The sequence below is a fragment of the Xyrauchen texanus genome, chromosome 29, assembly GCF_025860055.1.
Source record: "Xyrauchen texanus isolate HMW12.3.18 chromosome 29, RBS_HiC_50CHRs, whole genome shotgun sequence".
Classification (NCBI taxonomy): Eukaryota; Metazoa; Chordata; class Actinopteri; order Cypriniformes; family Catostomidae; genus Xyrauchen; species Xyrauchen texanus.
In genome coordinates, this window is record NC_068304.1 from 545,153 (window position 1) to 572,571 (window position 27,419).

The window sequence follows — 27,419 nt, forward strand, 5'->3', positions numbered from 1 at the left end:
AGTTCCAAAAATGACCAGTGACACACCTATAGCACCTCTGTCTGGCATGAACTGCAGTGACGGTGGGCATCGGGGGCATCCTAGGGGTGTGAAAAAGTGGTATTTTGTAGGTAAATGGTCAAATAGGCATTCTGTGGAGGTGAGGACGACTATTGATGAAGACAAGCAGGGACAATTATGGGGTCTGTGGACAGGAGGAAGACTACTGATGAAGATGTATTGACTAGTAGGTAAGGTGGATTATATAGCAGCCTGTGGATGTTTAGAATGGGAACTTTAAAAAAGTGGTCAATAGGCGGTCCGTGGGCAAGCTCCCATGTGCCCATTCTTGAGAGATGGTACCCCTAGAGGTGTCCACACAGTGACTTTGTGGGTCTAGGCCTGCCTAAGCATTGGTAAGGGTAAATCTTCATTTGCTCATCTGGTAAAGTGGTGAGTGGGCATCCACGAAAGGGGGTACGATCCATTGTCCCAAATATGCGTCCAATGGCAACTTATTTGAATTGGAAAATGTCCACAAACCACCTAACATCCCTTAACAAGGCAACATCATTAAACGGGATGTTCTTTTTGGAACTAACTCATCTGAATTTGGATTTATGATGGTGATCTGGGTCATGATTAAACAATTATCTGGTCCTGTGATGCACTAGCATGTTCAAATTACAAACACCTGACTAGGAATTGGTGATTCAATAAAGAATTCACTGTAACACACATTGTATTAGAAAAGTCAAAAACCTTTAAGTGTCAATTTGAATAATGTACATTTTTAAACATTCTTTGTACTTTGCACTGAGTTATCAATACAAGGCAAATGAACCAGAGGTCAGTGGCTTGTGATTTCACCCCTGCACTTAGATCGTTCATGTTTCAGCATTATGTGCTGAAGAAATTCTGAAATCATACACAACAGTGTTCAGGAATGTGCTATGCTGATAAATCTGGATCAAACTGATTGGTTACTCTTGCAAGACTTTTTGTCACAAGACAGTCTTTCATGAACCGCTTTATTCAGCAGAACTCTAGGCTGATTTGTGATCAGCTCACACTAGACTCACTGAAGACTCCCTCTGCTCACATCACACATTTGCTTTTAACAGCAGTGTATATTAATTTTAAAGAAGTGGTGTGCAATACTGAGACAATTCAGATGAGCAGACTTCAACATATCAAGGATCACATTTTATCATCTGAAAAGGTAAGATTATTTATCAATGTTTCTAAATCTGTCAATATTTTTACCACCTAATCAGGACACTGAAGGACATCTTTTGGGTTTATATAATTGGGCTAATGTTTTACTAATGGTTTTCATCCTTGTACTTTCAATCTCCAAATCTTACACAAAAATAGTATTATTTATACACTATAATATATTAAAAAATCTAATATATAATAGTGTTTCACAACCTTTTTTCTGGCACGGCGCACTTTTTACGACTACATATTTCTACAGCACACCACTATCCCACATAGGCTAACAATCATCAAAATGTTTCCTTTTCAAGAATTTGTCCATGTTTTCTGTCCGTCTCAGTAGCGTTTACTTTTAATGTTTGAAATTCGGCTATGCAAAAAAAATAAATAAAAAAAAGTAACTTAGGTAGGCAACGCTGTGTGAGTTCACCGGTGGCAAGAGCACTAAATGGGTAGTGAAAAAACAGCAAATTTGCTTCTTTTCTAATTTGTACAATTACAGGGATGCAAACTCATGAGGGGGGAAAAAGGTAAGACAATCACTGGTCCACAAATATTTTTTTTAAAGAATAAGCTAAAAGTGATTCAAGTTTATTCAAGTTTACAATTGGGCAGAATTAGCTGCAAAATAAAGAGTATTTTGGTGAGGCTTGCTTCTGTTTCACACATTTGTTAAATATTATTAACTGATTAGTTCAGTGACCCCTTCTGGAAATGTCACTATTTGGCAACAAATGAGCATCCTATGAGTGAGTCGGTGAATAATTTTGAGTCGTTCATGACTAAAATCTAACAAGAGACTTTATAGTGTTTATACATTAAATGAACAAAGCAGATCTATAGTATTTCTTCAGTCTGAGCATTATTTTTCATCCAAAAAGACAACAATAATAGTCTAATATTAGTGAGTTTCAATAACGCCCTTACCTTGTCCTTTATTAAAAACTTTCATGGCTACAAATCGTCTAGGTTACGTATGTAACCTCCGTTCCCCAATGGAGGGAACGAGACGGTGTGTCGGAGAGGCGACACTAGGGGTCTCTCTTGAGCCCTATATATGTATATGTGTATATATATATATATATATATATATATATATATATATATATATATATATATGATATCCCGTATTTGCCCCGCTTAAATACCCGTTTGTCCGGGGGCGGGATATGCAAATACCATCTGCCAACTTCTCATTGGCCTGTTTTCATAGAACAGAGGCATATATCGGCGCTCAAGAGAGACCCCTAGTGTCGCTTCTCCGACACAATGTGGAGAGAGCGACAGAAGGGGAACTATTGACTTCAGACTAAGAATTATAAACACAAAGCATTTTCTAAGCATGATACTATGGTATCATTTTCCTACAGTAACCTATTTAAACTGCTGAGCACAGCTTTTATCAGAAAAGACCACAATAATAGACAAATAATTATAATTTTATTAATTTTAATTTTAAGCGCATTTCACATGAGTCGAGTCGAGGCGTCTATGCTCCGTTCAACACCAGCGTCAAGCGCCGCATTGCCCTCCACATGACAAGAGTTGCAGAAAGCGTCACAGAGGGGTGATTTTAGGAGTTTGCCATGTAAAAAAGCAGAAGGTGTGCACAATAAACATTGAAAAAACATGTATCTGGAAGAGAGAAACAAAGCTTGCAGTTGCTTTGATAGCAGAAAGTAATAATAGGACTTATAAAAGGTCTAAGCGTTTTCTTGGTGAATTTAAATTAGTTCAATAACTGGGGTCTCTGATATTCGTAAAAGATAAGATAATATTTAATTAAAATAAATTATGAGACATTCAATGTCTATTCACAAATTTGGACAGTTTTTATACATGTATTGTTGCTTAGTACTCTCAAAGACATTATTTGTGAAGCAAAAATGTGTGTGTGAAAAACACTTTGGTATAAAGTGCCGTTACTTCATAGACTACAATGTATTTTGCAGCGCTGACACGAGTCATGTGAAAGACCCTTAACTCACTTATTCACATTAATCATTGCTCTTCACAATCACAAAAATGACCCATTATGGTTTTAAAACAGGACATTTCTCTGAAAGGTGAGGAGTTTGGAACCCTGAAATTTGTATTTTTTTTCATACATTTATTTATTTTGTGGAATTTGATCATTTTCCATGGCACGCTTGAAAATCTTTCATGGCACACTAGTGAGCCATGGCATAGTGGTTGGGACACACTGATATAATATACAGTGTTTTGAAGCTTGAGTACTGCAGAAGTACCATGGCACCAGTATAGCAATCTGTGCATAACAGGTCTACCAATTTTAAATTAATTTTGGAGTGTTATATTTGCAGTCTGCTACAACAGAAAGTAAAAATAAAAGTTGTTTTATAAAAGAGGACAGTTTTGTGGCAGGCGATTCATTTTATGACCTTACACAATCATTTACGTGGGTTCCACAAGTGGTGACTGACTGTTGGAAAACTCTGAAAGCAATTGAATGGTTTCAGGGCCTTTATATGATGGCTGATACAGATTGCGAGGTTGCATCTTAATAAGAGAATCTCTAGCTGTTCTTGAAGTGTGATATTTGCTTTAGCTGCTGGGCTTGGTTACATCAACAAAGATGTACTGTCCTTCTGTTTCAGAGCATGGACCTCTTTTTCAAATGTAAGATGGAATAAATTAAAAAAGCACAAGGTCTCTTCATTAATGGTTTACAATCTGGATTTCAAAAGTGCTTATAGTCAACAGCAGCTTAATAAAGAGCATTTTATTAATGATATCATCCTATACCGTAGTACATGAACATGGCTGGTACTCTGCTGAGCCCTCTTACGACACATGTGCTGAATACAACGCAAGGAGTTCCTGGAGCCAACATGACCATCAGCCTTCATCGCCTAGATCCGGTTTCATCGCTGTGGAACCTTATCACTACAGGGTAAACAAGCAAAGTGTAGATTCTGATAATTCCGCTGATTCATTTAAATTTTTGGGATATTTCCAGTACTGATACCACATATTAAAATGAGGTACCAGTTTTGAAGTACAATAATTATTCTGTTCTATATAAACATATCTGCCAAGGTCATAATTCACTCTATTTATTCTAGGATAACTAATGCTGATGGACGTTGTCCAGAATTAATCACAAAAGAAAGCTTTATTGCTGGTGTGTATAAAATGCATTTTGAGACTGGAAAGTACTGGAATGCCTTGGGTGAGATGTGCTTCTATCCATATGTAGAGGTATGAGAAAAATAAACAACATACTTTCTATTTTCAGACAATAAGTAGTAATTATTTTATATATATATAGAGCAGAAGACCAGCTAAAGTACATACATTATATATACTGTATATTTATATGTATGTATGTATGTATGTATGTATATTTATTTATTAGGGCTGTCCAGTTAACGCGTTAATAACGCGCGATTAATTATACAAAAAATAACGCATTAAAATAATTAACGCATTTAATCGCATGTAGTACCACCTGTTTACTCCAGAGGGTAGTAGCTGTGTGAGCAACACACAGTTTATACAGTGAAGAAAACAACACAGATATGCGTTACTAAGGGTTCAAATGCGATCTAAGGGATCTCAATATGTGTTTAAAGATTGAGTATTAAACTTGACACAGTGACCTAAACATTTTATTTTATGTCTAGTACACCGATGTTTATATAAACATGTCTGATTAGGTGTATGGTAGTGACCATCGGACAGTCGAATTGAAGCTTTATCCGTCCCAAGTCATAAGCAGTGTCCAGCTTTCAATTTATCTGTATAATGTTTTATCTATTATTATTTAACATCATTTATTTCATGCCTTTAATTACGAAAATCACTATAAAACATAGTTAATAAGACAGCACTGTACATGTAGCCTTTTTTTTCTTGCCAGAGCGGGAAAAAACTGGTGAAAAACGATTTTTTTTAACGATTAGATTATTATTTTCACTTAATTATATTTACATTTCTGCGCTGTTAAAATGAGTTTGTATTTAGACCTTATGCCAAACTGAGTGACGTCACTGCAAAAATACATCTAATATAAAATCAATATTTATTCACTAGTACAAAAATAGTAAGTTATCTCTCCCTCGTGTCCCGCAAAATCAGGTCTGCTGACCTGCAACAGAGCCATAGCCAGGTGGTCACCCTATGTATATCCCTGGCTTGTTTCCTTAAAAAAAAAAAAAAATGTCTGACACAGGTGTACATTGACAGGCTCTTAAACAAGCCATCATAAAAAAATCTCCAACTGATTGACAAATTCACTTGTGAAATGGATTGCTGTGAACTGTATGTCAATGACTGACTTATGATCAATAATATGGTAGTAAACAATACATTGTATTCTAAAGCTGCTTTTATATTGTTTTATCAATGATGAACTCTTCTGCTACAAGAGTATATATTTTTTATTATATAAAGATAACTATGTGTAATTATTTCATCATTATGTATTAAATTATAGTTATATGAGGGGCTTTCTCAGCAAATATTTGTATATGCGATTAATCGCGATTAATTAATCGGGACACCATGTAATTAATTTGATTAAAAAATGTTATCGATTGACAGCCCTAATATACATATATATACAAATACATATATATATATATATATAGAGAGAGAGAGAGAGAGAGAGAGAGAGAGATACACATATATATATACATATATAGATACACACATATATATTGTTGTGACAAAAAATTATTAACCAACCATTATCACTGCGTAAGAGACACTCTGAAACAAACAGTCTTTTAAAATAATTTATTCTTGCAAGAAGGACCCAGTCATTACACAGGAATTACTCTGTGCCGTGAGTGAGTGTGTGTGTGTGTCGTTATCAGGCAGGGCTGACTTGTCTTTATACCTCTTCTTCCCAAGGTCTCTAACAGAAGCAGCTCTTCCCCCTCTACATTCCTTAGATACAGGGACCTGCTTTTTATCATTCAGATTACTCAATCACAATAATAAACAATAAGACAAATATTTAAGTCATATCATCACACTTACACTCTTCATCTCTGATTTTCGCATAAATGATTACTCTCTTAAACATTTGTGAAATAACATTTGGAAAAATGTTTTTTTTTTTTTTTTTGTGGGGATAGTCCCTTAAGTATTAGCAAGCAAGTAAAGACTTTATCTGAAGCCGGGCTAAATGAGTAAACACTGTTACTGCACTTCCGACATAAAATCAGACCCTCAGTCACCTCAGTATAAACAAGAAATAGTGTACAGATTAAGGAAAAACACATAAATTTAACATTTTGGTTATGTCACATCTCTGTCAGCAGGCTATAAAAATACAAAGAATAAAAGTAGAATAAAATCCCTCATTTCAAACCCTCTCTTTGTACGTCATCTCGTAACACGGATGACTGCTGCTTATAACCCTCTTTACATATCAAAACATTCTCAGAAAGAAAAGACATACCTCATTTTAACACATTTCACAGTAGCTCTCGCTACTTGTATCATCATATTTGCGTTCCTCATCCTCTGGATAGACTGTCATCTTTACCAATTGAACAGACATCCCTGCTTTAACCAGTCTCTGTACTGAGCTGGAAACACACGTTATGATGCATGGTAAACATAACAATATCAACAGTCTTACCACCGCAATTGGTAACACAGTGTGAATCAGCCAATACCCCCATCCTCCCCAGAGATTCATAAACCAATTAAACCATGTACTCTCAACATGTTCTGGCTCCTGTACGACTTTTCTCATGTGTTCAGTTACATTCGTGATGTTGTCACTGTAATCTGGAATATTGAAACAACAAGACATTCCCAACATTTTGCAAACTCCCCCTTTCTCTGCAGTTAACATATCAAGAACCAACCTGTTTTGAATGACCGCATCTCTTAACTGTTTCATTTCATCATTTATCATTGTCAAAGCATTTTCTGTGCTATTAGCTATTGCTAATACTGTCCATGCTAGCCCATTTATCTTATTTATTGTTACCGTTGTACTAAGAACAATGACCACCCCACATTTGCTCCAGGCGTCATCCACGGATCAGATAATGTGTACCCTGCATAGTGCTTTGGTAAAACCCCAGGCAAAAATCTCTTTTTTTGTCTTCCCACCCCAGGTGCCTTGTTTGGCAAATACACAGATGTATCCACATTCATCAAAGCTGGATAACAACACCCTGACCATTTCTTAGGCATGCGATGAAATGCCCTGTTGCCACACACCCACACTGCTGCAGGTGAAGTTTCATGTGGCTTGCTGAATGGGCATGTGAAGTTGACTTGCGTTGATGAGGGCTGTACAGTTGTCCGCTGTTCTGTCCTTCACATTGATTCTGACCCTGCAGTAAGGCCATCCTGCTTTAAACAGTCTCGCATTGTTCTTGAATTCTTTTCAGTTCGTACCTTTTCACGATGATTACTGCTTGTGACCACACGATGGGGTTCACTCTGCACACAGGCCATGTTATTCTCTGTGGTTGGCCTTGCTCTTCCATTGATAGTGGTACTCAGTGTTCAAACTTGACCTCAGCGTTTATTGACATTCACTCTGAACAATCTCCTCCTGTTGCTGATTCTCCTGCGATGTGGGCGGAACTTTCCTGCAGTGGTTGGCATGAACCCACGTAGCTCTCTCTGTGACCATCACCGCCGTGTGAGTCGTCAGTAGCACATGGAATGTTCTTGATCGTTTGATTCTCCCTCTCAATAGTGCCTCCACTGGCTGCGTGGTAACTGCAGTGTGTTCTCATGTCAATTCTCAAAAACTGACCCACCTGCTTTTTTGCTTCATTGGCAAAGTGTGTCCCATTGTCCGAGCTGATTTTTCTTGGAATTCCCCATCTCAGAACAATCTCAGTTAAAAGCACTTTCGCTACTGCTGCCGAGTCTTGTTTCGAGGTTGGGAAGGCCTCAACCCATTTGGACCACATGTCAACCATCACCAGGCAGTATTTCTGTTTCCCACAAGGGGTTAACTCAATGAAATCCATCATCAGATACTCAAAAGGCCCCCCTAATGGTGGTTGAGATACTGTAGGTGTTTTTATCCCTCTTGCCACGTTATGTGTGTTACAAATGTATCCCTCTTGCCACATTATGTGTGTTACAAATGACACATCTTTTGCAAAAAATTTCAGCAAATATCGTGAAACCCTTTGTAAACCACAATTCTTTCATTTGCGCAACCATCCCCGCTTTTGATACATGGTCTAACCCGTGTATCAACTTTCCATAATGAGGAAAGAAGTGTTTGGGTAAACAAGGCATGCCATCACAGCTCATCCACACATTCTCCTTAAAACTACAGCCAGCCGCCTTCCACTTGTTTTTCTCCTCGCCTGTGGAAAAAGTTTGCATGCTCTGTAAACAAGAAGAAATGTCGAGGTTATTGTCAGATATCAAAGCACACGTAGTCTCTTTTGTCTCCATCGCTGCCGCGGCCTTCGCTGCGACGTCTACTCAAATCAAATCAAATCACTTTATTGTCACACTACCATGTACACAAGTGCAACAGTAGGTGAAATTCTTGTGTGCAGTTCCGAGCAACATGGCAGTCATGACAGTGACGAGACCAATTACAATAAACAACACAATTTACATATCAAATGTACACATACTTACACAACACAATAATTATATACAATGTACAGTATACAATACACACAATATAGAATACACAATATACAATAAGTGGGAGTATATGAAAATATATAAGTAGTTGATGTCCAGTGTGAGATTATAGATTAATAAAGTGCAGTGCTAATTATTGATCCTGATAGATCAAGTGTTCAACAGTCTGACTGCTTGGGGGAAGAAGCTGTCATGTAGTCGGCTGGTGCGGGTCCTGATGCTGCGATACCGCCTGCCTGATGGTAGCAGTGAGAACAGCCCATGACTCGGGTGGCTGGAGTCTCTGATGATCCTCCGAGCTTTTTTCACACACCGCCTTGTGTATATGTCCTGGAGGGAGGGAAGCTCAGCTCCGATGATGTTTCTGGCAGTTCGCACCACCCTTTGGAAAGGAGAGTAACAATGGTTTAAGACCCGGTCCCCTCGTGTGTTGAACTTTATGTGTTGGTGGTATTTTGGTGCGATTGATTTGAAGTTGGCTTTGTTAAAGTCCCCGGTAACAATGAACGCAGCCTCAGGGTGCGCGGTTTCCTGCTCACTTATACACCCATACAGTTCCCTGAGTGCCCGGTCTGTGTCGGCTTGTGGGGGGATGTACACAGCTGTGATGATGACCGCTGTGAATTCCCTCGGTAGCCAGAACGGTCGACACATAAGCATGAGATATTCCAGGTCAGGAGAGCAGAAAGACTTTATGAAATGTACATTCCTCTGATCACACCGTGATTTGTTGATCATAAAACATACACCACCACCTCTGCTTTTACCAGAGAGGTCTTTCGCTCTGTCCGCTCGGTGCATGGAAAAGCCCGTGATTTCGATGGCCGAGTCTGGAATCTCCGCAGCCAGCCAGGTTTCTGTAAGGCAGATAACACAGCAATCTCTCATCTCTCGTTGGAAGGAGATCCGCGCTCTCAGCTCGCAGAGCTTGTTGTCCAGAGACTGAATATTTGCCAGTAGTATACTAGGTAGCGGGGGTCGATTTGCACGACGTCTTACTCTGATGAGAACGCCGGCTCGTTTTCCTCTTTTCCTTCTGCGTTTCCGCGGTCGAGCAGCCCAGACAAAGGGCTCCGCCGGCATGTTTGTAAACAGCGGGTCGGAATTAAGGAATTTGAAGTCTGGTTTTCGATGTGTAATTGTAGAACCAATGCCCAAAAGCGTTTGTCTGTCGTAAACAATAAGGCAGACAACATCCAAGACAAAAAAACAAAGAACTGCAAACAAAACAAACAATAAACCGCAGTGTTGTATTGGAGCTCGCAACGCAGCAGCCATACTCGGCGCCATCTTGGAGATACTTGGAGATGCTCGGGCGTTTCCTGTTGAGACTGAACTGTTATCGTTAGTGTGCGCTGCGCAATTGCAAATCGCGACCTTGTCTGGTAAAAGAATGGCCTCCAAAAGCTCAGACACAAGAGATGCGTTTAATATTGGACGACCATCTGACTTCAGAAATTTTCTGTGCTTCCATAAAGCACCAAAATCGTGTGTTACCCCAAAGGCATAAAGCGAATCTGTGTAAATTGTCACACATTTGTCTGCCATGAGTTTACATGCTTCTATTAAAGCAACCAGTTCAGCTGCCTGAGCTGAATAATTTGATGGCAGTTCGCCAGATGTCACGACCTAAAATTCAGTGGTTATCGCATAACCAACCTTATTCTTTCCTGTTTGTGGATCTTTGGAAGCCGACCCATCCACAAAGAGGATATTGTCACAATTGTCTAATGGCGTGTCTAGTAGATCTGGTGCACACCTGTTCAAGTGCTGACAGACAACAGAGATGTTCCGCGCCATCCTGCTCTGTGGGGAGAAAGGTGGCAGGATTAAAAGTTGTGCATCTTTTAACAGTTATGTTTGGCATGTCCAATAAAATTGTGTGGTACCTCAGCCATCGGGCTGTAGATAAATGTGACGTTCTCTGTTCTTGCAAAATCATGGAGACTGCGTGTGGAACCATCAAAGTTAAATCAGAATACCCCACAAATTCCCTGGATGCCAGTACTGCCAGTTCAGCAGCCGCCACAGACCACAAATAGTGTGGTAGACCTGCTGCTACTGCATCAAGTTTGGTTGAAAAATATGCCACAGGTCGCAGTCTGTCTCCATGAGTCTGCAAAAGAACAGAAGTCATAAACCCATTTTTCTCATCAACCATCTGAACAAACGTTTTTTTTACATCTGGCAGACCCAAAGTGGGAGCCAGAGCCATTTGTACTTTCATGTTAGCAAATGCCTCCTCGGCTTCACTTGTCCAAACAAGCTTGTCACATGACCTCAGCCCTTTCCCTGTCATCAGGGCTCATAAAGGCTGTTCAAGAATGGCATAATTAGGAATAAATGTACGACAATAAGCACACATTCCTAAAAATGACAATAATTGTTTTTTTCGTAATTGGTTTTGGCACATCTTTTATGGCCTGTACACGTTTGTCACAGATGGATTTACTGTTTGGTCTGATAACATGTCCCAAAAACCTTATTTCCTGTTTCACAAACTGCAATTTTGAAAGACTGACTTTGTGTCCCTCTCCTTCTAGGTGCTTCCAAAGGGACACAGAGTCAGCCACACACATATCTTCATCACATGCACAGATCAACAAATCATCCACGTACTGTAACAAAGCCATTCCAGCTGTCAGTGTTAAGGGTTCAAGGCTTCTTCGAAGCGCTTCATTAGAGATCGTTGGGGATTACCCCTGGCACAATCGTGTGAACGTATAACCCTTATTGTCAAAATCAAACGCAAACCAAAACTGACTTTTCTGGTCCACTGGGACGCTAAAGAAAGCATTAGTCAAATCCACCACAGTAAAATTCATTGCATTTTGCAGAATTTGTGACAAAATTGTGTAAGGGTTTGGTACACGTGCCGCCCTAGCAATGACAGCTGAATTTACGGCCTGAAGATCTTGCACAAATCGCCACTCAGTCGGTGAATTTTTATCTTTTATTTTCTTCACAGGGAAGATTGGAGTTCGCACTGGAGAATCATGACATGGTATAATTATGCCCTCTTTCAATAAGGAGTCAAAAACTGGCATAATACCCTGCAATGCCTCCCGTTTGAGGGGGTATTGCGCTTGACACGGTCTGTAATCAGATTTTGGGGTGATTACAACCGGTTCACAGCCTTTTATTAGACCCACATCATACTTGTGTTTTGCCCACAGCCTAGGAGGTACTTCTGACAGAGCAGGGTGAATATCTGAGACAGAAGTAGCACCCCTCCCATTTTTCTCCACCGCACTCTTCACAATAGCAGTTACAGTTCTCTGTACTCCAATCTCAAAATCACATTTTGACATAAATGCTCCTACACTTCTGCTGTGTTTCACTTCTGCACTTATTTCAGCCCAATCTGTTGCTCTTATGCATTCTCTCACAAAAGGGCCCAGAGCCGCCCACAGCTGCTCTTTGGCCTTGATCGCTGATAAATGTGGCGCAGCATCTCCTGCTATCAAATAGAACTGCATTTCTTTTTCTGTCAGGCAAGCTGAGAGCGCACACACATTTTCTGTCCAGAAAATCGTATCAAATTTCACAGTCTCATTATCTACCCCGTTAAACCACCCCTCCTCATATTGTGGTTCTCGTTCAATTACGACATGTGACGTGCAGTGCAATTGGTCAGGAGTCATATTTTCTGTGTTAAATGACATTGTTCGATCTTTTGCCAATTTCAAGATCATTTTTGCCCAATCATAATTTTTCACACGCCATTCATATACCCACTGCGGTTCAAATTTAGAACAACATATTTGTGGTTCTTCCTCAATGCTAATCCCAAAGGAACCCCCCGTAAGGGTCAAATTCAATTCACACATTAAATCTCTGGCCATTAGAGGTACCGGACTTCTCCGTCTCACACTCCAAAGGCACTGTGAATTTTTCAGAAATCAAATGGCCCGAGGCCGAAGTGCCCTTATGCACTGAACCTGTCAATTCTGGTACACATGGCAAGTCACATGGTCGTATCGTAGAATGGCCAGCCCCAGAATCTACCAAAAAATCTACTAATGTCCCATCAACTAACATTTGATATTCCCTCTTGTTTGCACAGTTTGCATTTCGTGCATTCTCTGAACTCACGGTCGTCAGTCTCAAACAAGCCACAATTCCACTTCCGCTGGTTTCTGTAGCCTCTCTTCTTTTTGGCTGCGGTTTCGATGCGCTGACATTAGATTGTAGTCGCACAACTGCCAGCTGAAGATCTTTCACCCCCTTTGCCTTGACTTTGTCTTTCTTTGTCAGCAGCTGTTCCTCTGCGTGCACAGCGTGCACCAGGGTGGAGGTCAGCCGCCCGCTCTTCCATTCAATGTAACATGCTTTCACCGCTTGCGTGATCTCAGGTCTCAGAAAAAAGTTAATTCATGTCTCCTTCACTGTCCGAGTCGGGAGGAGCTGCTTGTGGTGCTGTGGGGCGGAGAGCAGTCGAGGTCGGGGTTCAGCTTCAGGGCTTTCAGCTCCGCCACGGGATAGTGATGATTATAAGCCGGCGGTGCTGGAACAATCACCGTTGCATGTGGGGAAACACAAACATACTTTTCACACTTTTTATTTTAGTTTTTTCCTACACTTTTCAATCCTACATGCTAATTCTTTCTGCATTTGCTTTTGTTCTCTTATATCTGCTTCCTTAAGCCAACAGCCCACTGTCTGTTCACATTTTTACACACATGTTGAACGCAGCCACAACAACCTTTTTGTGCCTCGCTGCCCTGTTCCACTGATTCTTGCACCACTCTCAGTCTAGTCGTGCTCAGTGTTCCCTCTCCTGGGGAAATCATGGTATTTGATCAGTTTCTCTATGTCCTGCATACATTTTCTCCTATAGTTTTTCTCATTTGACAGAAAACGGGTGTATCAAATTTGGCAAGCTTGCTTTGAGACTTCCCCATACTGGCTGTTTCTGCTTCTCTGTGGATTTACCATTCGACACACGTCTAATAATCTGTCGGACGTCTCCAACAGATCTGATTTCTTAACCCAAGATCAGATAAGGGTGCACTCCCTAGTGCTTTGTTAAGTACGGTTTACTCAAAATCTTTCTCTGGAGTACGTTCCAGCGCTCATATTTTAGCTAACCTAATTAAAAAAAATTTGCGAGAACTCTGTCTCTGTTTAGAAAACCTCTTGAACTGTTCGTAGGTCTCAGTTTCTGCTCGAGAACCTCTTGTACTCGCACCACAGAAAACAGTCTCAGCCACTATGGTTCACTAGGGTTCGTTTTCATTTGATTCCAGTGGAGTTTCTCCTGGCCCTGATGCGGTCGGTCCCTCTCTCTGAAGCTTACGAGGTAGAGCTGGAACTTCTCAGTCCAGGTGGTCAAACACCGTCCGCTCTCAGGTCCAGAAGGCACTTCCAAGGAATCCCAATATTCTGACACCAAATTGTTGTGGCAAAAAAGTATTAACCAACCATTATCACTGCGTAAGAGACACTCTGAATCAAACAGTCTTTTAAAAGAATTTATTCTTGCAAGAAGGACCCAGTCATTACACAGGAATTACTCTGTGTCATGAGTAAGTGTGTGTGTGTGTCGTATGTATATATGTGTATATACACTCACCTAAAGGATTATTAGGAACACCTGTTCAATTTCTCATTAATTCAATTATCTAATCAACCAATCACATGGCAGTTGCTTCAATGCATTTAGGGGTGTGGTCCTGGTCAAGACAATCTCCTGAACTCCAAACTGAATGTCAGAATGGGAAAGAAAGGGATTTAAGCAATTTTGAGCGTGGCATGGTTGTTGGTGCCAGACGGGCGGTCTGAGTATTTCACAATCTGCTCAGTTACTGGGATTTTCACGCACAACCATTTCTAGGGTTTACAAAGAATGGTGTGAAAAGGAAAAACATCCAGTATCGCGGCAGTCCTGTGGGCGAAAATGCCTTGTTGATGCTAGAGGTCAGAGGAGAATGGGCCGACTGATTCAAGCTGATAGAAGAGCAACTTTGCCTGAAATAACCACTCGTTACAACCGAGGTATGCAGCAAAGCATTTGTGAAGCCACAACACGCACAACCTTGAGGCGGATGGGCTACAACAGCAGAAGACCCCACCGGGTACCACTCATCTCCACTACAAATAGGAAAAAGAGGCTACAATTTGCAAGAGCTCACCAAAATTGGACAGTTGAAGACTGGAAAATGTTGCTTGGTCTGATGAGTCTTGATTTCTGTTGAGACATTCAGATGGTAGAGTGAGAATTTGGTGTAAACAGAATGAGAACATGGATCCATCATGACTTGTTACCACTGTGCAGGCTGGTGGTGGTGGTGTAATGGTGTGGGGGATGTTTTCTTGGCACACTTTAGGCCCCTTAGTGCCAATTGGGCATCGTTTAAATGCCACGGCCTACCTGAGCATTGTTTCTGACCATGTCCATCCCTTTATGGCCACCATGTACCCATCCTCTGATGGCTACTTCCAGCAGGATAATGCACCATGTCACAAAGCTCGAATCATTTCAAATTGGTTTCTTGAACATGACAGTGAGTTCACTGTACTAAAATGGCCCCCACAGTCACCAGATCTCAACCCAATAGAGCATCTTTGGGATGTGGTGGAGCAGGAGCTCGTGCCCTGGATGTGCATCCCACAAATCTCCATCAACTGCAAGATGCTATCCTATCAATATGGGCCAACATTTCTAAAGAATGCTTTCAGCACCTTGTTGAATCAATGCCACGTAGAATTAAGGCAGTTCTGAAGGCAAAAGGGGTCAAACACAGTATTAGTATGGTGTTCCTAATAATCCTTTAGGTGAGTGTATATATATTTGTGTATGTATATTGTATGTATGTATGTATATATGTATATATATATATATATATATATATATATATATATATATATATATATATATATATATATATATATATACACTCACCTAAAGGATTATTAGGAACACCATACTAATACTGTGTTTGACCCCTTCGCCTTAAGAACTGCCTTAATTCTACGTGGCATTGATTCAACAAGGTGCTGAAAGTATTCTTTAGAAATGTTGGCCCATATTGATAGGATAGCATCTTGCAGTTGATGGAGATTTGTGGGATGCATATCCAGGGCACGAGCTCCTGCTCCACCACATCCCAAAGATGCTCTATTGGGTTGAGATCTGTGACTGTGGAGGCCATTTTAGTACAGTGAACTCATTGGCATGTTCAAGAAACCAATTTGAAATGATTCGAGCTTTGTGACATGGTGCATTATCCTGCTGGAAGTAGCCATCAGAGGATGGGTACATGGTGGCCATAAAGGATGGACATGGTCAGAAACAATGCTCAGGTAGGCCGTGGCATTTAAACGATGCCCAATTGGCACTAAGGGGCCTAAAGTGTGCCAAGAAAACATCCCCACACCATTACACCACCACCACCAGCCTGCACAGTGGTAACAAGGCATGATGGATCCATGTTCTCATTCTGTTTACACCAAATTCTCACTCTACCATCTGAATGTCTCAACAGAAATCGAGACTCATCAGACCAGGCAACATTTTCCAGTCTTCAACTGTCCAATTTTGGTGAGCTCTTGCAAATTGTAGCCTCTTTTTCCTATTTGTAGTGGAGATGAGTGGTACCCGTGGGGTCTTCTGCTGTTGTAGCCCATCCGCCTCAAGGTTGTGCGTGTTGTGGCTTCACAAATGCTTTGCTGCACACCTCGGTTGTAACGAGTGGTTATTTCAGGCAAAGTTGCTCTTCTATCAGCTTGAATCAGTCGGCCCATTCTCCTCTGACCTCTAGCATCAACAAGGCATTTTCGCCACAGGACTGCCGCGATACTGGATGTTTTTCCCTTTTCACACCATTCTTTGTAAACCCTAGAAATGGTTGTGCGTGAAAATCCCAGTAACTGAGCAGATTGTGAAATACTCAGACCGGCCCGTTTGGCACCAACAACCATGCCACGCTCAAAATTGCTTAAATAACCTTTCTTTCCCATTCTGACATTCAGTTTGGAGTTCAGGAGATTGTCTTGACCAGGACCACACCCCAAAATGCATTGAAGCAACTGCCATGTGATTGGTTGATTAGATAATTGCATTAATGAGAAATTGAACAGGTGTTCCTAATAATCCTTTAGGTGAGTGTATATCTGTAGTATTGTGTACTATGTATAAAAAAAATATTTAAAAAAATATCTGACGCAGGTGTTCATTGACGGGTTCTTAAACAAGCCCTCATAATAAATCTCCAACTGATTGATGAATTCACTTGTGAAATGGATTCCTGTGAACTGTATGCCAATGATTGACTTATGATCAATAAAGGGGCTTTCTCAGCAAATATGTGTATATGCGATTAATCGCAATGAATTAATCGGGACTCCATGTAATTAATTCGATTGAAAATTTTAATCGATTAACAGCCCTAATAAATATATATATATATATATATATATATATATATATATATATATATATATATATATATATATATAATTTATTTATTTTAGCTGGTCTTCTGCTCTAGATATTTATCCCATCTTGTGATGCCTTGCAGTCATTTTGAATGGTTGTCTTATAAGTATGGGATGATTGTATATTTGTTTGCTTTCAGGTTGTCTTCAGCATCACTGATCCGTCACAGAAGTATCACGTTCCTCTTCTTCTGAGCCGCTTCTCTTACAGTACATACAGAGGGAGTTAGATGAATATTTCATGTATCTTTCTTTAAATATTTACAATTACACCTGTACATCTACTTATTCATGTGATTATTTAATCAGCCAATCGTGTGGCACCAGTGTAATGTATACAATCATGCAGATATGGGTCAGGAGCATTAGTTAATGACCAAATCTGCTGTATTTTTAATAAAATAATAACTGTTACATGTCATGAACACATTTTAAATTGAACAATTCTTCAATATTTTAATTAAACTTGCCATGGCACTGACATGTTGCCACTGACATCTGGTATCATTTTCTTTGTTAGTGGGAAGACTGGCGTTGCATGCTGTTTACCATTGTATTGTAATCTGGTGTGTAACTTGACACTGCAACTGTGAGTAACTCTTTCAGATGTGCATCAGTGAGGCGTGTTCTGTGTTTGTTCTTGATGAAGTTCATGTCAGAAAATGCTGATTCCCATAGATAGGTAGAACCAAACAGGCTGGCAACCTTCATAGCTGCTGTACACACACCACTGTACTTCTCTGTGTCAACAAGGCACCAAAATTTTGGTGCAGCCTGGTAGGCTTTGAGGTGGAGGTCATTTTGCAATGTTATGATTTCAATCTCCACCTGTCCAGCATCCAAGTTGAACGTTGTACTTAGTTGCTCAGCAAAGCTTGTTGTGTCCACATTCATGAAAGGATTGGAAATGAATGATACACATGGCTCAAGCTGGTCAAGGTCACAAAACCTATTCTCAAACTCTTGTCCAAGTCTGTTTATGACTTCATAGTACTTGTCTGCAACTTTGTCAAATGTATCAGATGCAGAAGCATTGTCTTTCAGCACTGACTGCACAGAGGGAAAGTGCAGCACCTTTTTTCTCTGTAAATCCACAGAGAAAATGTTAAGTTTGGCTTTAAATGCATTTAAAACACTTATTATATTAACAACAGTCTTGCCTTTACCTTGCAGCTCGCAATTCAAGTGGTTTAGTTTCCCAGTAATGTCCGTCAAAAATGCAAGGTCAAGTGTCCACTCTGTGTCCTCTAGCAGTGAGACGTCTTCGCCTTTGGACTGCATGAACTCTTTGATTTCACCCAAAAGTGACAAAAAAACGAAGTAAATCTCATCCTCTGCTGAGCCATCTGATTTCTGTGTGTAGTAGCAGGTCACCATATTCAGCTGCCATCTCCTCCAATAGCACTTTGAAAATCCTGTGCTGTTTTGCTTTGGAGCGGATATTGTTTATGATTTTCACAACGGGAGTCATCACGTGCCCAAAGCCGATCACTTTGGCACACAATGCCTGCTGGTGAATGATGCAGTGGTAATACAGAAATTTTGGGAAGTCTGGGTAACCTTTACAGTGAGCGATGAAACCTGCATGTGGGCCAATAATAGCAGGAGCCCCATCTGTGATCACCGCTATCAGCTTTTCCAATGGTACCTTTTTCTGCACGAAAAAACTCCTTCACTGTCTTATAAATGTCAACTCCCCTCGTAGTTGTCTTTATGGGCAGTAGTGTCAGGAGTTCTTCTCTTGTGGAGAAATCTTCAAACACCATCCGGATAAAAACCATCAGCTGCGCTGTACTACTGCTGTCCACGGACTCGTCGCACTGGATGCTAAACCACCTGCACCCCGCCAGATCCTGGTCCAGCTGATCGACCAAGTTACTGGACAAAGCTGACACTCATCTAGCCATCGTAGATGCCCCCAGTTGGACGTCGGAGAGAGTGGCGGTTACATCGGTTCCATATTTCTCGTCTTTAAGTACAGTGTTAGCAATTATCATCATTGCTTCTTTGACAACTTCTCCATCTGAAAATGCCTTCTTCTTCTTGATCAGGAAATGCGTAGCTCTAAAAGAGGCTTCGGTCGCTTTTTGTGACTTTTTCGCCAGCCTTGTGAAAAAAGCTTGTTGCTTACCCAAAGCTGTCTTTTGCTCAAAGGCTTTTTCTGCCCGTAGTGCACTTCCCGGTGGGTAGTTAGCATTGTAGTTTTTGTGATTCGTAGTAGTGTCTCTCCACATTGTGCCGCTTTGCCGTTGCCACAGTCGCTCCGCATATAAGACACACGCAGGTTTCTTTCACAGTCATAAAAAAGAACTCCGACTCCCATTCGTTGTGAAAGTGATACGTTTTCTTTCTTTTTTCTGCCATGTTTTTGGGGTAAGAAACTGCGTTCAGCGCCAATCTTCGCTGCGCCCGCTAGCTTACTCTCCACGAGCACTGTATTGTCACACGCACAATACTGACCTTCGAACTGGAGTATGTCAGGGTTCACCTAAACTTATCTAAACTTCATGTATAAGAAACATATTTTTAAGATATTGTCATTTTTTAAATCTATATAAATGCAAGTGTGATTAAAAAAAAGAATAGCAACAGAATAAAATACAATTTTATACGCAGCTGATTTGTGCTAGTTTTAGAACAGGCCTGCGGGCGACTCGTGGTCTTTGGGGGTTGGTGCCCGTGGGCACCGTGTTGGTGACCCCTGCTGTATTGTGTAGTTAAAACATCATATTGACTAAATTAACATTCTTTTGCTAACATACAGTTGTGTTCGTCTAGATTTTTTGTGAAAAGTGCTGATCAATATTTTGCATTCTGAAATAGTTTCAGTTCCCTATCTGTCACTCACTCAAAGTTGTGTCGAAATAGTAACATTAGGGGTTGCTCTTGGGAGCCCCAAACACCTCTGATCTTTGAGAAAATGCCAATGGAATTGGCGAGTGGAATTTGCATGCCACTCCCCTGGACATACGGGTATAAAAGGAGCTGGCTTGCAACCACTCATTGAGATTTTTTCTTTGGAGCCAAGCGATTGTGTTCAGCGAGTTAAATTCCTCTGCTAATCCATTCACCTCTCTGCAAGCTGTTGGATTTACAGCGCCTTAGATTGATTTCTCCCCCTCATGCACAGGTGGAGTGCAGAGAATACCCCATTGTGCTTCAGCAGCTAAGAGTATATTCTTCCTAATAAAATAATATATTTCCTACTAAAAGAGTGGCACTGATGGAGTGTCTTTTTAAAGGTGCCTTTCTATTATGTGTATTTCCTGGTTACGGTCGTTCCCTCTCCACTTCCGACGGCCATGATCACTGTCTCACGTGCTTGGTCGCCACCCAAGCGAAGACGGTGTTCGTGGAGGGGTCATGTTCTCACTGCGAGAATATGACCCCAGCAATTTTGCGGTCGGAGCTTTCCTTCCGCCGGGCATCCCCCACACGGACCTCCCATTGCCCAACATGCTCGTTTGCCCCCGTCAAGTTCTGGGACGAGGCTGCCGGCTTGTCTCAGTGCGAGCTTGCGGTGTCGCGGAGCTCGCGGTGTCATGGAGCTCGCGGTCTCAGTGCAAGGTCGCGGTCTGGTGTGGTCCCCCAGTCACAGGCCGATGCGGAGCTGACAGCCATGACATCGGACTGGAGTGAACCCTCCGCCCCACCCTGAACCCTTGTGGCTTGATGATTGGTTCCTGGGCCCGGAGCTCCGCACACAGCTACACTCCCATTGGAGTCCCTAAATCGCCTCCAGTGCTAACCGATGCAGCCTCAAACCTGTAAGTAGAAGGACCAGCGTGGGGAGCAGCTGGGGTGGCTTTCCAGAAAGAAATGCCACAACCACAATATTGCTGTGGTCATGTTCTCCCCCACCCTGGTCCCTTTCTTCCTGGAGGTTTATGAGGGGCAGGCACATTTTACTGTCTAGATTCCCTCAATGTTGGGGCTGTCAGAGTGTTCTCAGCAATTGGTGGATAAGGTGGTTGTGGTGCACCTGTGCCTGCAAAGCGCCGCCACCTGGTGGAAAGCCTGAGAATCCCATCTAGGGCCTGTAGGCTCATGTCGTCACTGGCAACCAAGGCCTGTGGTGCCGCTGGACAGGCCACCTCCACCCTGCACACCATGGCTCTCCTGCAGGTGTACCAAGCCAAGATGCTGAGAGAACAGCACGAGGGTAGTTCTGACCGAGGATTGATGCAGGAGCAGGGCTTGCCGACCGATCTCGCCCTCCGAAGTGATGAAGGTCATGGCGTGGAGTGCCACCTTTGGCTCAACCTGTTTGAGATGAGGGAGGCTGACAAGGTACGATTCCTATTCATATCATTCCTGCTTTAGCGCGGATCAAGACCCTGCACCCATCTGCTTGTCGTCAAGGGTGTCCCCCTGCAGCAACAAATCAGCTACACTGCAGCCCGCCCCAGCCAGCGAGCCCCGCCATGGAGCCGTACGCAGGAAGTAGACACCTCCCGTCTCACAGCCCAATGCATCTTAGCGAGCGTCCGGCATCAAGATTGGTTCATAGCGGTAGACCTGAAGGACGCGTACTTCCATGTATCAAGTTGATGCGAGGCACTCATGTCCTGGGCAACCTCACAGCGTGGCGGATGCGCTGTCATGGCAGATCATGCTCAGGGGAGAGTGGAGACTCCACCCCAGGTGGTCCAGATGAGTCAATTCGGTCAAGCACAGGTTGACCTGCTTGCTTCCTGGGAATCCTCCCACTGCCCACTCTGGTATGCCCTGACTAAGGCTCCCCTTGGCACAGAAGCACTGGCACACAGCTGGCCCTGGGGGCTATGCAAGTATGCGTTCCCCCATTGAGCCTATTGCACAGACCCTGTGCAAGGTCAGGGAGGACGAGGAGCAGGTTGTCCTAGTCGCACCCTACTGGCCCTCCCAGTCTTGGTTCTCAGACCTCATGCTCCTCATGACAGCCCCCCCTTAACAATGAGATATGAGTAGTGTGGTAAGCTATGCAGCGTCTCGTAACAGTCATAACCAAGACATTCCCTTTCAAGTCAGTCACTTCCGTGTTGAAATTGTATACCACTAAAGCAATGCCCACTAGCCGATATGGTAGTGAAAAAGCGTAGGAAAATCCACCGTTTTGAACTGAAAAATAAGAATAGAGAGGAAAAAAAACTCTCTGTGATGAAAACAATACAACAATGTTACTAGCCAGCCCAGGTAGTGGAAAATTGGTAAGAAACCCTACTTTGCATTGCAATGGGACATGAGAAAATGCCAAGATCAAATACCTGCAATATATACAATGACACTAGGCAACAGGGTAGTGAAACACTGATACATCAACCCTCCTTCGTAGTCAAAATCCAGAAAGAGAGGGAAGAAACACCCAAGTTGTTAAACCTGGCAAAGGAGTTAGGAGAAACCCAGCCTACCGCCAGACAGATGTCATCTAAGAACACTCCCTTGGCCCAAGCCCAGGAGGAGGCCATGCTTCTGGTAGAATGAGACAAAATCATAAGCAAGCACAATAGCATCAACAACCCAATGACAAAGTCTTTGCTTATGGAGTCCCAAAAATTTTGTGTGGCAAACAAAGAGCTAATCTGACAACCTGAACTGATTTGTTTGGTGAGTATACAGTACATGCATAATGCCCTCACAAGACAAAGCAAGTGCAGTCTCTTAGCCTTGTCCGACTCGAATTGAGAAGGAGAGAAATCCTGCAAAGTAATAACCTGAGCCCTGAAGGGGGTGGCCAATAACTTGGGCTTATAACCCTCTCTGGGCTGAAGAATGACTTAAGAGCAAAGAAAAGGTTATTAAAGGTAAAGGTGAGGGGCTATTTGCACATTAAAGTCTGTATCTTTCCGATCTATCGATGTGAACTAGTCCAGCATACAGACGTGAATCAAATATGAGTAACCATTTACATTTATAAATTTTTTGATTATGTGCCTCTTTTTAGATGGCAACAGAATGGACTTTCATCCACCGATCACAAGCTTCTGGAGGGCACATAAAGTAGTGTGTACCCACCATCCTTCTTGGTGACCAAAAAATAACAGCCGTAGAAGCCTTTCTGTGCATTGCATGCTGGTACTTGCTCAGTTGCATCTTTAGCGTAGAGACAATATAAGTGTGTAATCAGTGCATCCCACATGTCGTGGGGGAGGACAGAACACCTTTTAAGTAAAGCAGCCACCTCGCAAACTTAAGCACATAGCAGTTCTGGACTATCCTCAGTTCCCATGCTGAATACCCCCTGGAGGCAGTGCCACACATCTACGTAGAGAGCTAGTGGGCACAGGGGCTTGTGTGTGACCGCAGGTCCCATAAAGCCACCCACCAATGAGTTGGTTAAAGCTGGTCCTCAAACCATCATGAATGCTTGCTTCACCCAGAAAAACGTTTTCTGTAGGAACAAGAGCTAGAGAGCAAAATGTTTGCATTTTGGCCACAGCCACTGGGTCCTCATTGAAAGCGGCCTTCTTGTGGGCAGTGTTGACACTTTTTTTTTGTTTTAGACTTCTGAAAATGTCCTTTAAAATTAGTCAGTATTTTAATAAATTTTAGTCTGTTTTACTCTGAGTTAATCAAATATTCTAACATTTAGAAAAAAATTCATTCACATTTTCGTAATTTAAACACATATGAAACACAGACGCGGCGTCAGACGATTTTGCCGGGGCTTCTGCCCCGAATGTTTTGAGTGTAGCCCCGAATGTATTTTGAAAAGTTGACTGACAAATATGAAACCGGACAATAGCCTATGTAAACCCCCATAATCATAAGTTGCCTTATTTCATTGTGCTTTGGCTTTGCACATACTCAGAATCAGAATCAGAATCAACTTTATTGCCAAGTATGCTTACACATACAAGGAATTTGTCTAGGTGACAGGAGCTTCCAGTCTACAACAATACAAACAATACCAAAAACAGCAGCAAGACATAGGTAATTAAAAACAGAAAAGAACACAAAATAAATAATTATACATATACGTACATACACTCACCTTCATACATACACACACATAGTGCAAATCTAATACAATCTGTTATATAAAGAACAAAAAACTGTATATTATGTACAGAGCAATGTAAGTAATGGCAGAAGTGGATATGTTGGATAATATAAATTAAAATTAAAATTAAACTGTGTATTGCACATAATTATTGCTCAATGGGGCAATTTAATTGTTCATTAGATGGATGGCCTGAGGGGAAAAAACTGTTCCTGTGCCTGACGGTTCTGGTGTTCAGAGCTCTGAAGCGCCGGCCAGAAGGCAACAGTTCAAAAAGGTAGTGGGCTGGGTGAGTGGTGTCCAGAGTGATTTTACCAGCCTTTTTCCTCACTCTGGAAGTGTATAGTTCTTGAAGGGGGGCAGGGGGCAACAAATAATCCTCTCAGCAGACCGAACTGTCCTTTGTAGTCTTCTGATGTCTGATTTCGTAGCTGCACCAAACCAGACAGTTATTGAAGTACAGAGGACAGACTCAATGAATGCTGATTAGAACTGTTTCAGCAGCACTGGTGGCAGGTTGAACTTCCTCAGCTGGCGAAGGAAGTACAACCTCTGCTGGGCCTTTTTCACAATGGAGTCGATGTGTATCTCCCACTTCAGGTCCTTTGAGAACCTGAATGACTCCACTGCTGCCACAGTGCTGTTTAGAATGGTGAGAAAGCCAGCCGTTCAACCTCCTTTCTATATGCAGACTCATCATCATCTCGGATGAGGCCGATGACAGTGGTGTCGTCTGCAAACTTCAGGAGCCTGACAGAGGGGTCCTTGGTGGTGCAGTCATTGGTGTAGAGGGAGAAGAGTAGTGGGGAGAGCACACATCCCTGGGGGGCACCAGTGCTGATGGTACAGGTGGTGGAAGTGAATTTTCCCTGCCTCACAAGATGCTGCCTGTCCGTCAGAAAGCTGGTAATCCACTGACAGGTAGAGATGGGAACAGGGAGTTGGTTTAACTTAGTCCGGAGTATATCTGGTATGATTGTGTTGAAAGCCGAGCTGAAGTCCACAAAAAGGATCCTTACGTATGTCCCCGGTCTGTCCAGATGTTGCAGGACGTGATGCAAACCCATGTTGACTGCATCATCCACAGACCTGTTTGCTCGATAAGCAAATCGAAGGGGGTCAAGAAAGGGTCCAGTGATGTCCTTCAGGTGGGCCAACACCAGTCTCTCAAATGACTTCATGACCACAGTGCATACAGCCTGTAAAAATAGACATAGGTCTTAAAAATAATCTAGCCTATAGAATAAGTTTCTTTGCTGTCGGTAGCCTATGGGCTACTCTGTTTCTTCCTCTCTGTTGAATATGCAGCAGGTATGGGAGGAGCTAGCAGTCATTGGCATCAACTAACATTACTTAGTGGCAAATTAACAGCAGTTAGCAGGAAAGACAGCAAATGAGTCAGTGGGTAAGAATTAATTTTTTTGGTCCTTAAAGTCTGAAGATCATCATCTGGCTGGCTTTCACCCACAGTAGTAGGGTGACCATACGTCCTCTTTTTCCCGGACATGTCCTCTTTTTCTGACCTTAAAAATGCGTCTGGCCGGGATTTCTAAATTTGCGAAAATGTCCGGGATTCGGTTGTAGTTGCATTATGATGTGTATCTGGTCTAATAATTTATTGTGAGTGTGCGCATGTTTGCATCGCTTTAACCACTCCTTGTAAATCCCGCCTTCTCGCACACAATTGGTCGATTATAAGAGGCTTGCAGCAACTATTGGCCAAATTCCTGCCTGTCAATCTCTCCACGAACGCACGAAGCGCTGTTGCGTTCGGCATCATACAGATGATTGACAGTAGCAGCAAATGACAGCTGAGTGGAAACAATGCCCAAAGAAAAGTGCAAATTTACAGAAGATTTGCAAAAAAAATTCCCATGCTTTCGTCCAGGAGGAGATCAGTGGGAAGCAGAATGTATGACATGTAAAGCTGCACTTATGTGTCAGTTGCTAATAAAGGTGCAAGTGATTTAGAAGCACACATTAGCTCTGCAAAGCATAAAGGGTCAGCAAAAGGTGAAAGTTCATCAGGTAAATTAACGGACTACTTTTTCTGACCCGGTAAAATTATCACATTGCTTCATTTTCCATGGCCATTCAAAATAATAGTAATAGTAAATGAAGGAACACTCATGGCATCAAATATTTTATTTTAGTACATGGACATTCAAAAGAATGTTGGAAATTATTTATATACATGTTACATGTTATGTTGTGCTAATTGAGTGTCTTTTTCACTGTATTCAAGTTTGCATTCATTGTCACTTTATCAGGTGTTGTTTTCTCTAAGATAACCAATAAGCATTAACATAAAATGTATGTGTGACTTGTTTTGTGATATTAGTTTGTAGTAAATATACACGTTGATTTGATTTAATGGTTTTGTAGAGGGTAGGAAAGATGAGCTACAGACTGAGGAGCAGCAGCTGTGCCAGAATCAGGCATGCAAACTGGTAACAATTCATCAGTCACTTTACTTTAGAGAAAGTTAAAAGTGAGACATTGTTTATCCCAATGCTCCTAATTCTCCTAATGAATGGATTTTGATAGATACACATTGAGAAGTTCGATGCCATGGTGTGTCAATGAACTTAGACTAAAGTCATTCATGTATTGCTTTAACTTAGGATCTTATACATCATTTTGACTATTTATGAAAAAAAATATAAATTATTTATATTATATATTTTTTTTAACTCACTTTACTCACTATAATATAACTCTTTTGTGATGACTTTATGGTAATGTACATGAAAATTCAAGAATCATGACAGATCTTTGGGCAATCCCACTGATCTGCTCTTCCCAATACATTTTCTTCAATGGTATTGGAAATGGAAATCTACAATTTGAAATATGTAGCACTTGATGAATTAGTTGTTTGAAGCTGATTTGCAATAAGTTATGTGCTGTACCTGTTCTTTTGCATCACAGATGATTCGGGGAGGAGAGAGGATGAGTTAGTCGAGGATAGTACTAGAGTGGAAGATTTAGGAACAGTAGAAACAGGCCCATCCAGAGCAAAACTCAAAGAATACCCTCTCACCAGCTTTGGACTACAGAGAAGTGGTTGCGAGTGTGAAAATAAAATGGTCTGGGCTAAGCCCCAGATGTCCTTCAATGCTGGAAACGCCTACAAAATACTGTTCAACTGCCTTGTTGTAAAAACCTGAGCTCTTTAAATAAT

At 41.7% G+C, this 27,419-nt stretch overlaps 1 protein-coding gene across 1 annotated transcript; it reads left to right on the plus strand.

Moving 5' to 3' along the window:
- Positions 1 to 873: 873 nt before the first annotated feature.
- uraha (urate (5-hydroxyiso-) hydrolase a) lies at positions 874 to 17,738 on the plus strand. The gene is made up of 4 exons (XM_052097403.1): positions 874 to 1,201; positions 3,972 to 4,114; positions 4,287 to 4,422; positions 17,394 to 17,738. The coding sequence occupies exons 1-4, from the start codon at positions 1,001 to 1,003 to the stop codon at positions 17,481 to 17,483; spliced, it is 570 nt and encodes a 189-aa protein (XP_051953363.1). The 5' UTR covers positions 874 to 1,000; the 3' UTR covers positions 17,484 to 17,738.
- Positions 17,739 to 27,419: the final 9,681 nt, after the last annotated feature.